Consider the following 13,155-nt stretch of genomic DNA (forward strand, 5'->3'; position numbering starts at 1 on the left):
TTACCCAGTATTTTTGACTTTTATAAAATGTGGCTACAAAGGCCAGCAGGTGGCATGGCGGTTACAGCGCTAGACTCCCACATGACTGACCATGGTTCAGGTCCTGAACCTGGTGGCCTGAAGATCCCACCAGGTGCACGTGTGTGTGGGCTCCAGATCCCAGGAAGAGAATGGAGGGAGAAGGGATTGTGGTGTGGCCATCACCCCAGGACACAACTTCTTACTTTCCCTCTCACTCTCTCTCTCTGGGGAGCACACACATTCTATGGCAGAAACATTAAAAAAATAGAGAGAAAGGGAGAGAAAACAAAGTGTGGCTACTAAAAAATTTTAAATTATATACATGAATGATATTATATTTCTATGTCACAGAGCCTCTTTAGACACTGCTTTTCATAAAGAGAGTATATAATTTTGGAAATCATATAATTGAAAGATATTGTTTAGGAAGATCATGGTTGATAGAAAGAGACAATCAAACATTACTAATGGGGCATTTTTACCTTACTTGCGGTGGTGGAATTCCTACCACTATGCAATCCAACTGTACTCGGGTTCCTTCTGGAACTTCCCTGCTCCGTAACTTTTGAGTGAACCGGGGAGGTTGCCCCAGAGGTTCTTCATAGTACAAAGATGAAGGTGAAGACCCTGGGGTGGTGTCTCCACCAGCTGCCTCACTGGCAGCCTGCTCAGCTTCACGCCTCTTGGCTTCCTGCTGTTCAAGGGCATGATTCACTTCATTATCCCGGGTATCTGCGGGAATAGGGATGGGAACAGAAGATCGTTCTCGTCTTTCTGACAGATCTGAGAAACTGGCACTGTTTTCCTGCATAACTTTGCTTTGAGATTCCAATTTACTCTTGTGGTTTTTGCAAGCACGAGGTCTAATCCTTTTGGAGCTATGGGCTTTGAAAAGAGAGGATAGCTCTTCGATGAAATCGGCAGCCTTATTTAAGAATACTTTCTTGGACTGGGTTTCAGAACTATACTGTGGCCTTTTTGCCTCCTGGGGGCTCTCTTTAGAGCTGGTAGGACTTCGAGGGTTATCCTGGCAGAAGTTAGGCTCAAAGCTTGGTTTAGATAAGTATTTCATCTGATCAGAAGAAAGACGTTTTCTAGCTTGAGCTTCATCAGCTTTCTCCAAAGGGTCATGATTGATGGCCAATCTTGCCAGATTGACACTTTCATCTAATTCTTCTTGACTCAGAAAGGCTGAAAGATCTGGAAGGTCATCTTGGCCTCCTCCTTCAGCAGCCCCAGAAGGACTGCCGAAATGGAAAGGGTTGGAGGAAGGCTCTGCTCGACTCCTCTCGTTGTTTCCCCGATGTCTGGTTTCAGCTAAATAGCTCTCTCTTAGAAGCTGAGATATAGATGTAGAAGCTTCTATGCTGTCGTCTTGCATGCTGTCACAAAACAAAGTAATAATAATAAAATGTTTGGATCATATCTAAGGAATAATAAGTCTATGTTTATTGTAGTATGACTGATTCTTAAGAATTTAGAGTTCAAAATTTTAAAAATGCCCAATTTAAATAATTTCACAGAATTTAAAGACTTAAAGATTACTCTCAAATAATAAAATAAATAACTCAGAAACTGAGCCAAGTTTCTAAGAAATTAGAAATAAAAACCTCAATGATTACCACTTTAATAACTGTTTAAATGCAAGTTGAATTGTGAAAGTTATGACATAACTATGGTGACATTGAATATAATTTCTAAGCCTAATCTGGATAATATCTGTAAGGGCCTCTTAGTTTTAAAGTACTTTCATCCACACAGAGTTGCCCTCCACCCTTTCCTCTTTACCAGTAATGCCACAGAATTATAGAAATTAAAAGATACTGACAGGCCCAGCCATGGTAGTACATGCTAGTTGACACTGCTACTCAGCAGAATGAGGCAACATGGGAGACCACGATTCCCTGCCCAACTGAAAAAGCTGGTGGCTGTGGCATGTGCCTGTAGTCCCAGTTACTTGGGAGGCTGAGGAGACAGGAGGATTGTGACATAGCAAAACCCTGTCTAAAAAAAAGAGAAAGAGGGAACCAGCAGTTAGCGTAATGGCTATGTCGCTGGACTCCCACGTAGTCGACCGCGGTTCGCGTCCCGGACCCCGTGGCTTAAAGCTCACGCCAGGCGCGAGTGTGTACGTGCCCAAGATCCTGAGAGGAGAATGGAGGAGAAGGGATTGCGGCGTGACCATCCCCCCTGGGGGGTGATTTCTCGCTTTCTGTCTCTATGTCTCTCTCTGTCTGTCTGGCGAGTGCACGCGCCCTATAGCGAAAAAACCTCTCCAAAAAAAAAAAAAAAGAAAGAAAGAAAGATATTGACAACATAATCTCATCTAGTTCCTGGAATAACAGACTTGATCTAGCTCAAAAAAATAAGTAATGCTTTTCTTTTTTTGACTAGAGACAAACTGTTTAAATTCAACATTGTTTAGGCTGGGTCAGCTCTGGAAAACTGATGATTTAGCCTCTTCATATAAGGTTACAAAGATATGAATTAGAGCCCAGGTTTTTTAAAAAAAGTCCCTTAAATTAACATTGACTTAGAGAGATTTTAGAAGATAGCAGAATGGGGTGCGTGGAAGAAGGCTTTTTACTGTGTACCCTTTCTAACTTTAGACTTTTAATGGATGATTATATTACCCATTCTGAAATAAAATAAATATTTTTTAAAGTCAAGAAAATAGTGCAATAATGCAAGCTAACTTTGTATCATTGATATTATTCCCATTTATTCGTTCAAATGTTTATTAGAGGGATGGCAGAACTGTGACTCATAGGCTGTTCCTCCTCTCTCTCTTCCTTAAAAGATACAGCTCACTATTTACAGCTCTCGTCCCATTTACCCCACTTTCTTAACACTCCACTCCTTTAGCCACTACCAGTCAATCAGAGATGGTAATGAAGATAACTACCTGCCAATCTTGGCTACCATGTGCTGGGGCTTGTGCTAGGAAGAAGAAAGTATTTTTCTGTGGCATACTCTCACAATGTTCCCTGAGGATATTCCACATGGGAAGGTTCTCGGTTCAAGTTTAGCGATCTCCTTGAGTATGCAAGGCCCATGTCTGTCTGTGGTCTAGGGCTGGCCAAGAAGTCTGTAGGTGAATCATGGCATCAGACCCTATTGATTCTCTCTTCCCTCTCTGTGTCAGCTGATGTTAGTGTAAAACAATACTTTGATGAAGTTGACATTAATGTTGAAAATTTATTTTTATGGTGGAAATGGAAAAGAAAATATATATTTTACATGAGCAGAGTAGAGTATTACTGCTCTCTGCAGCCAGCTATTTTTTTTTTTTTCTTTTTTAAAGAAGCCAATTTTGGTGTCAATGCATGCTTGTTTTTATGTTTATGGTCATGTAAAATTATTATGATAACAAAACTTTTATTCAAAGTATAGGATTTTGCTTTATAGTTTTCAGAGCAGGTGTGCTCACTGGAGGACAGGGACAGAGTGAGGGAAAGTGAGAAATCACCCCTCAAAAGGGATGGCCATACAATCTCTTCTCCATTTTCCTCTTAGGTTCTTGGGCATGCACATACATGGGCCTTGTGTGATTTTCAAGCTGCCAGGTTTCTCAAAATGTTGTTGGCCCTGTGAGAGTCCAGTACCTTAACCACCACACTACCTGCTGGCCCCCAAAGTAGAGGATTAAAAAACATATTTTGTAATGAAGTATTTATGACCTAATACTTTGATATGAAATAGAACTGGTTGAGATCCTAGTTCTAACACTTTTTAGCTTTAAAAACCTGAGAAAGCTTTCTTTTTTAGAATGATTTATTTAATTTTATTTATTATTATTATTATTTTAATTTGCTATAGGACAAATGCACTCACTAAAGAGAGACAAAGACGGAAAATGAGAAAGTGAGCCGCCAGGTTTGAGATTCAAACTGTGGTCGGCCATGTGGGAGTCCAGTACCTTTACCACTATACCCCCTAGTGGCCTCTAAAACTTAAGATAAATTTAACCTTTGTAAGCCTCAGTTTACTCATCTGTAAAGCAGGAATAATGACAGTAGCCATCTCGTAGTTTAAAGTGATGATTAAAGGTGCTTGGAAATTTAGTAAATATTTAATAAATGGTAGTTCCTATTATAATTATAGTAGTTATAAGCGCATCACTCTGGCTACATATCATGGTCTCCACTTTATAGATTAAAAAAATGGAGGTAGACTCTATTTAGTAAAAGGGGGAATGGAGAGAGAAAAAATTGTTTCAGAAGAAAATTACAGTGCAAATGTCACTAGATCTTAGCTTTGTCCATATTTTTAGTATAATTAAGATCTTTTGTGAAACAACGAAGTGTGAAAAAAAGTTTAGTATGGAAGGGAGGGAGGGAAAATAAAAAAATGTAAAAGTATGTTTAATTGACAAAAAAATGAGAAGCTATTTGCTGATGATCATGTATATAGTAATATCTTCATCTTGATGTATGCTATCCATGCTAGAAAAAGAAATGTTGTATACTGTAAAGATATATGAGATTAAATGTAAATAAAAAGAAATGGAGGTAGAACTAACTAGTGACCTGTCCAATAAAATCTTTGAAGAGAAACTGAACTTAAATTTGTCAATTCAGCATCTGTATTGGGTCATTGGAAAAATCATGACTCATTTTTGCAAAGAAAACCAGAAAAGGACGTCATGACTTTCCTGACGACCTAATGCATTCTATTGAAATACAGTCTCATGAATGAACTGTGCGTGGGAACCAGCAGTTAGCGTAATGGCTATGTCGCTGGACTCCCACGTAGTTGACCACGGTTTGCGTCCCGGACCCGGTGGCTTAAAACTCATGCCGGGCGCGTGTGAGTGCGTGCCCAAGATCCCAAGAGGAGAATGGAGGAGAAGGGATTGCGGCGTGACCATCCCCCCTGGGGGGTGATTTCTCGCTTTCTGTCTCTATGTCTCTCTCTGCCTGTCTGGTGAACACATGTGTCCTATAGCAAAAACCTCTCAAAAAAAACAAAAAAAAGAAAGAATGTAAAGACTTTGAGTAAAAAAAAAAAAAAAAAAAAAAGACTGTAAAGACTTTGATATAAGCCAAAGGTGAGGAGGCCATTCTCTTATTATTGTCTTAATCAAATTGATAAAGCTGAGAAGGCAAGAAAGAAAGTAAAGATATTTTATTTGAGTGGGAGAAAGAAAGACTGGCTACTAGGAAACATATTATGCATATTTTTATACCCAGAAAAGAATAAACAGGCATGAAAACCCTAGCATAAGGTATACTGAAGCCAGAGTCTCAAATTACCATTTCCTTTGAAAGATGGCAAAGAATAGCATAAACTAAGTTCTAAGTCCTATAGATGGGGTAATGGAAGTCAAGCAAGAAGCCTTCAGGAATCCAGGATCATAAAAGGGGAGTTGGCTGGTAGGTACAGGAAGTTTTACATCACTCTCATAATCTCACCATTCACAGTGAACTGAGCTGCTGTGTGGAAAACCTCAAATTAGAAATCTCTGTCAGTCCTCATTAACTCAAATATTTCTTCTTAAAAAAAAATATATATACATATATATGTGTGTGTGTATATATATATATCAAACACTTCCATTTAGCCTCTTACCAATTGTGTCCATTTTTTTGGGGGAGGTGGTGTTTAAAGATGAGAAAAAATATAACTTTCCTAATGAAATTGACATATGTTTGTTAGACTGAGAGGACTAGGTGCCCTAGATAGGTTTGGAATCTCAAGATCTAGCTCTGTTCCAGTGTTTGGTGGGAAGGCTCTGCCGGACCCCTTGTTGAGCATGGAGTGCATTGAGACACCCAGTGGAGGGTTATGTCCCAGGCAGCCTGACAGAGCTTCTCAAGGTGACTCATTATACATGAGTTCTGAGGACTCTTTAGTGACCTCAGGTAAACAGTCACACCAACTTTTGTTTCTACCAAAAACGTATCTGCCAAAACTACATTCTTAAATTTCTATTATTATTATTATTTGGAGAGGTTTTTGCTATAGGGCACATGTGTTCACCAGAAAAACAGGGAAAGACAAAGAGACAGAAGCAAGAAATAACCCCCCAGGGATGATGGGCATGCTGCAATCCCTTCTCCTCCATTCTCCTCACGCGCCCGGCGTTGAGTTTAAGCCACTGGGTTCAGGACTCCAATCGCGGTCAACTACATGGGAGTCCAGCGACATAGCCATTACACCAACTGCTGGTCCCACATTCTTAAATTTCTAAACAGACTCTTCTGTCTATACTTGAATTGTTTTCGTTAAGCAAATGCTCAATGCTATAGTGGTTTTACATGCACCTTATCCACTATGAAGCACCAAAGAAATTTAGGAAACTATTTCCCCATGATGCTTGATTCTTTTTCGTTGCCTAGAAGAGGGAAAAAGCTGCTAAGAAAACCCTTCCATTTTTCTATCTTGTTATAGGCAATACCACACGAGACCAGCATTACCTTTGTCAAGTCTCAGTGTGAGTGAAGGAAACAAATTACTCTGGAGTTAGGAGTACCATTTGTCTTATATTTCAGGTTATTGTTCCTGTTATGTATAGGAACCATTGTTGAAAAAGCGAGCCGTCAGTTTTTTCACATAGTAGCATTTGTTCACTAAAGCTCTTTCAAAATGGAATCCAGTTTATCTGCTGTTCCATTTATTCAAAAGAAAGTTTGCAAAAATTCTATCTACAAATTCCCAAGCCAGCATGCATAAAAATTCGTTCAGTTCCTGGTGGTATGAATTGCAGTTCTGAGTCTATTAAACTGAATGCCTTTGTAAGCACGTTGTAGCAGACATGTAATAGACTCTACAGTGTAAGTCATAACTATGGAAGACTGGAGTTTTTACACATTATTATGAGTCTCAGTACCATTAGTCATAGACTATATGTGGGATAGAGACAAACTTCTAGTATTTGGATAGTGTCCAACTGCTTGTTTCATGGTCCATTATTATAAGATTCTGTAATGCCTATAATTTTTCCTCTGGACACCTCCGTAAGTATAGTGTCCCATGTATTTCAGGATCCCTGGGACAGCATCGATTATAGGTATTATGCTTGTTGTCAAATCATGTGTCAGATAGTATATCTTAGTTTCTGCTTTTAAAAAATGTTTACTATAGCTATAAGTATAGACATTCTTAATTTCCTAAAAAGGGTTTATGGATTTTATGTGAACTTAAGAGTGACTATTAAGAAGAGACGATAAAGTTAAGACAAATGTCTAAGAGTTTGTAGAATTCATTTTATTATGACTAAGATGAAAGTAATTTCATCATTATAATTTTTGAGAAAGAAAACTAGATAGCCGTTTAGTTTCTTTCAAACTCAATGATGCTGGTATCTTTAATAAGTATGTAAAAATATGTAGTTGTGGTAATAAAATCTCTTAACATTATTACTGTAACATTCACTTTTTGAGACTGGGAATACAGAATAATCCATCTTCTCTCTTTCTTTGTTTATACGGTTTTTAAAATATAATTCAAGATGTGCATCTAATTACTGCTAATAGTGCAATGTACCAGGCCAAACATTTGCCACTGACTGTCAAATGTCTTTCTGATACAGCTTAAGAGGGAGAGAGAGAGAGAGAAGTAGATTCACACATACACACACACACACACACAGAGAGAGAGAGAGAGAGAGAGAAAGGAGAAAGAAAGAGCAAAGTCCCTTGAGCAAGAGTTTCTGCAGCTGTTGTGTACATTAATCCAGGGAGCAGATCTTCCAACACTAAATATAGCAAGCATATCCTTTTACATGATGAAAAAAATTTAAATGAAAGTCTTTAACCATGGAATTGTATTAATTTAGATTTTATTTCCTTTAAAAAGGAACTAGGCATTTCACGCATATTCTGTATACACACATTATCTTGGTAAAGGAATATGGAAAATGCCCATGATATATGCAGCATGTCACAACTCCCTTTGTTGAGATATTTTTCCTTAGGTCTCAAATAGGCTGTGATCTTTGCCTTATCAATTTTATCTAAAATGTCTACATGTAGAAAGCTTTTTTTTTTTCACTTATCTTGTTTTTGGTCTCATCATACATAATTAGAAAGTTATCCTAGATTTCACTCTAAGTAACAGCAATTAGCTCTCTGAAATAGCTCTTTTATCATTGTTAGTGCCCTGTTATCAAAACACACTTGCGAACTGAAATCTGGATATTACCTTTCTTTTTTTAGTTGACCCAGATGAGGATGTCCAACCCAGGCACTCCTCTGCGATGATAATTATCCAAGGAGAACTTTTAGATGAAAGCACAGGAGAAAAGGAAAATTCTTCACGCCCTTGGAAATAGAGAGTAGCCGTCCATAGAGAGTGAGGAGTTAACCTTAGTTTCGGTGAAGATGGCTGTAAGAAGCTGGGCAACCTGTCACCACCGGAGCCAGAGCATTTGTCAGCTCACAGGTCCCAAGTTATTTTGAGCTGTATAAACCATGTGCCTGTGAAACATTCCACCTGATTGGATAGGAGAAAACTGAGCAAAGGGATTCCACAGCAAGACAGCACCTATGGAGGGTGGGAGTTAGTTTTTCTACCTATAGAATTTCACTTATAGCTAGAGGCCCATGCTGTTTATTGATCTATGTTGGGTATTAATACTAAAGGCATTATACCACATTCCATCTGTCAAAAAAATGGCATTATTATTACTTTTTAATATGTCAAAAACTTGTAATTCTCAAGAGCCTTAATATTTTGTTTGTTTTTTTCCTTTGTTTTTGCTAGAGGGCATGTGCACTTGCTAGAGAGAGATAGTGACAGGAAGTGAGAAATCACCCCCACAGGGAGGATGGCCACATTGCCATCTCTTTTCCTCCATTCTCCTCCTGAGATTTTTATTTATTTATTTTTAGAGATTTTTGCTATAAGGTGAGTGCGCTTGCTGGAGAGACAGAGACAGAAACAGTGAGTAATCACTCCCCAGGGGAGATGGCCATGCCACAATCCCTTCTCTTTCATTCTTCTCTTGGGATTTTGAGCATGTATGTACACACGCCTGGTGTGAGTTTTAAGTCACTGGATCTGGGACTCGAACCGCAGTCAACTATGTAAGAGTCCAGTGATGTAACAATTACATCATTTGCTGGTCCTCCTCATGAGATTTTAAGCATGTGTGTAGATATGCCCAGTGTGATATTCAAGCCACCAGGTCCAGGACTTGAACCACAGTTGGCTACGTGAGAGTCTAGTGCCTTAACCCCTATGCCACCTGCTGGCCCTGTCAATTTTTATTATTTCTTTAAATTTGCTATAGGGTATATGTGCTCACCAGAGAGAAACAGGGGCTGCGGGGAGTGAGAATGCACTCCCCAGGGTGGATGGCCATGCTGCAATTCCTTCTCATCCATTATTCTGGGATTTGGGGCACATGCACATATCCCTGGCATGTTTTCCAAGCTGCCTGGTCCTAGACTCAAACTGCTCAGTCAGCCATGGGGAGATCCAGCTACCCTAACTACTATGCCACCAGCTGGCCCAAGAGCCTATATTTAATCAATGGGAAATTTACTCCTATGTAATCTCTGACACATTTTAGAAAATTTGGCTATGACAAGCCAATTTCAAGTTGAGGCCTAATGTCTTAAAGTTGAGAGCTTTTTTGGAACTGTTTGTCTAAATGCTAAGGAAAAGCAGAGAAGATAATTCATGTTAAAGCTTGATAATTAGAGATAATAGAGAAAATGGAGAGGAAAAAAACATCAGCTTGAAAATAAACCCAGGAATAAATTAGTTTCAATAAACTTCATAAAAAAAAATCAAATAGTAATTTAAAAATCAAAATGACCATAAATATATTATATATTATAACTCTTATTTGTATATTAGTAGCTGGGGATAACTTTTTGTGATTATCTTGAAGAAGTCAACCTTTTTCAAGTATCAGTCAGTAAGAAAAAAATCTTTAACCAGACAACATCTGTTTAAATGCTTTGTGAACGTGTAAGGTCTTTGATGTTAATTTCATACATTTTCAGAATATGAGTTTGGAAAGAAGTTAAGCCCATTGCTTAGTACAGATTAAGTGATGCAATAGCTATAACATTATCAGTCCTGGTTGAAGCTTTAGGTTTGAAAATTTAGACTTAAATGTCAGTGATTATTTTTAAAAAAGACAATTGTTGTCTTTTGTTTTGTTATGTTTTCTAGTTTTTACTTTAGGGTACATGTGCTTGCCAGAAAGGGAGTGGGAGGAGAGTGATTTGCCAACCCCCCCCCCACCATCACCCCAGGATGGCCATGCTGCAATCCCTTTCTTCCATTCTTCTCTCAGGATTTTGGGCAAGCATGCACATGGACTTGGCATGTTTTTAAGCCACCAGGTCCAGGACTTGAACCTTGAAGTTGGCCATGTGGGATCTAGCCACCTTAACCCTTGAGTCACCTGCTCGTCCACAATTCTTACATTCTTACAGCATGAAATACCTTGATTCAACCTCAGCTTTCTTAATTAAATCACTGCTTAGAGGGTATCTTCCCATTCATTCATTATTCATTGACAAATTGCTTAGTGCTTGTCATGTACAAGGTACTGGGTATAAAACATTGTATGAAACACACAAAAATTTCTGACCTCATGGAATTCACTGAGAGATCTTTATCCTCTCAGTCATCTTGAGACTATTAATAGTACATTGAATAGATATAAAATTTCTTGGCCTGCCACAGTGGGGCAGCAGTAGCATAATGCTCTGCAAGTTGGAAGTCATATGGAAGGCTGGGGTTCAGTTCCTGGTTTGACTTTTACATGGCAGATCATCACACCTACCTATCATCCTGGCTAGCTGGGGGAAGTTTCACGGTGTGAGACCTTATTGAGGATGCTTCTGTCTCCTCTCTTTTTTATGAAATAAAGAAACTTTGAAGTTTTTCTCTTTGTTTTATTGTGAACACATCAGAAGTTTCACTCCACCTTTTGGTTATGCGGTGGTTTATTTTATTTTTATTTTATTTTTTAATGTAGTTTTTACTATAGGGCACATGTGCTTATGAAAGAGAGAGACAGAGAGAGAGAGAGAGAGAGAGAGAGAGAGAGAGAGAAAGTGAGAAATCTTCCCCCTGCTGTCCAGGGGGAATGGCCATGCCACAGTTCCTTTTCCATTCTTCTCTTGGGATTTTGGGCACACACCCACATGTGCCTGACATGATTTCCAAGCCACCATCCCAGGACGCAGACCATACAGGTAGCCAAGTACAATCCAGAGTCTTAACCTCTGTGCTACCTGCTGGATCTGTGGTGGTTTAAAATTTACATAGGCAAAATAAAAATGACAATTGAGGAAAGCATTTAAATAATTCAGATCAAAAGCTATTACTTAGGAAAGGGGTACAAGAAGAACTGAATTATCTAGACTATTCTCATTACCACAATATCCCAGATCTTTAATGTACAGGCTAATTTGTTCTCTTACTTAATCCTGTGCTGATACTAACATCAAGACTAATTATGTTTCTGCATTTTCTATTTATATGGACACTCCAACAACTTTTTTTCCTTTTCTTTTTTCTTTTCTTCTTTTCTTTTCTTTTTTTTGGAGAGGTTTTTGCATGCACTCACCAGAAAGACAGAGAGAGAGAGAGAGAGAGAGAGAGAGAGAAAGCAAGAAATCATCCCCCAGGGGGGATGACCACACCACAATCCCTTCTCTTCCATTCTCCTTTGGATCTTGGGCATGCACACACACGTGACTGGCGTGAGTTTAAGCCACTGAGTCTGGGACTCGAACCACGGTCGAATACATGGGAGTCCAGCGACATAGCCATTATACCAACTGCTGGTCCCACTCCAACAATTTTTTTAAAGAACTATTTTATTCAACTATTTATTACTATTATTTTTTTATTTGACCAGAGAAAGACAGAGAGAGAGGGAAAGTGAGAAAGCAAGCCGCCAGGTCCGGGACTTGAACTGCAGTCGGCCATGTGGAAGTCCAACCCCTTTAACTACCACGCCACCTGCCAGCCTCCAACAATTTCTTGATAAGAAATGTCTTTTCTTTTTATTCATTATAGAGTGCATGTGGGCACATGTGAGTGTGAGAGAGAGAGAAATAAGTACGCTCTGTAGAGTCTGGTCGCATCATGATCCCTTTCCTCCAGTCTTCCAGCCCGCTGGATCTCAGGCACTCTCACATATGCCGAATGCCAGACGCTGACCAAGTCAGAGCCTGGAACCGTGGTGCCATGTGGGATCTAGCTTCTCTTGAGAAGCGCATTACCTCTTTGCCACAGAGTTAGTCCAACAATTTCTTTTTATTCAAAGAGAGGCTCTTCCTCCATTACCTTACTTGGATTTTAAGCCTTAATTGATGTTAAGTGCTGCTAGGTCTTGGATGAGGACATGGAAAATAGAACCCATTTCAGATAACTACTACCTCTGCCACAAACTGATCTTCCAAAGAGAATTGCTAACACATACTATAAGGGGACGCATTTTTCCTTTCCTGCAAATTGCCATGACAGTTCTCATATCCTATTTTTCACCCAGGTACGGAATACTGAGGATGGAAGGGACCCACACTAAGAGAGAATAGAGTTGGTTGGGCAATGGAATGAAATGGAATTTAATTCTTCCATATGAACAGCTAAAATAGGTTTGCAATAGAAAAGTTACAGAAAAACTGAGACAAAGAGATTCTGAATGGCAATAGTCATTTTTTCCCCATTTTTATAGTAATGTTTTCACAGATAGTATACAAAACTTTTTTGCACTCTTTGAAAAAACTGTATAAGTACTTTATGTAAACAATACTCAGCAATTGTGGCACCTTGCTTACAATACATCAATGTCATAGTTTAGATTTTAGTTCCTTAAAAATTAGTTTCTGCTCCAAAAGAACCTAGTTCTTACTTTCCTTATCATCAGTAGTGACTTTATAGACATTATATCACAAACCAGTTAGTTCAGATTTTACCAGAATACATTGATACAAAAAATCATCTTTAAAACTTTTTAATATCCAGCATAGTTAAAAACCAAACTTCATAAGTGACAAGCAAACGGAAGGTTACATGCCTTCCCTATAAAGTAAAGGGCCCATCTAAGACATATATTTATTGTGGTTTGAACATGCTCCCATGCTCGCTTGCCTTCAGCTGTTTTCTTAATTCAGTCATTCAGCTACAGAAATAATTTACTCACGTTGGGATGATCCA

The 13,155-nt window shown here is 38.8% G+C and overlaps 1 protein-coding gene across 1 annotated transcript; it reads right to left on the reverse strand.

Moving 5' to 3' along the window:
- Positions 1-499: 499 nt before the first annotated feature.
- LOC102483888 (myopalladin) lies at positions 500-8,362 on the reverse strand. Its single transcript, XM_006148968.1, has 2 exons — positions 8,167-8,362; positions 500-1,403 (listed from the first exon to the last, which is right to left on the reverse strand). The coding sequence occupies exon 2, from the start codon at positions 1,400-1,402 to the stop codon at positions 500-502; it is 903 nt and encodes a 300-aa protein (XP_006149030.1). The 5' UTR covers position 1,403; positions 8,167-8,362.
- Between the last annotated feature and the right edge of the window lie 4,793 nt (positions 8,363-13,155).

Source organism: Tupaia chinensis, unplaced genomic scaffold (genome assembly GCF_000334495.1).
Source record: "Tupaia chinensis unplaced genomic scaffold, TupChi_1.0 Scaffold000250_1, whole genome shotgun sequence".
NCBI classification, from domain to species: Eukaryota; Metazoa; Chordata; class Mammalia; order Scandentia; family Tupaiidae; genus Tupaia; species Tupaia belangeri.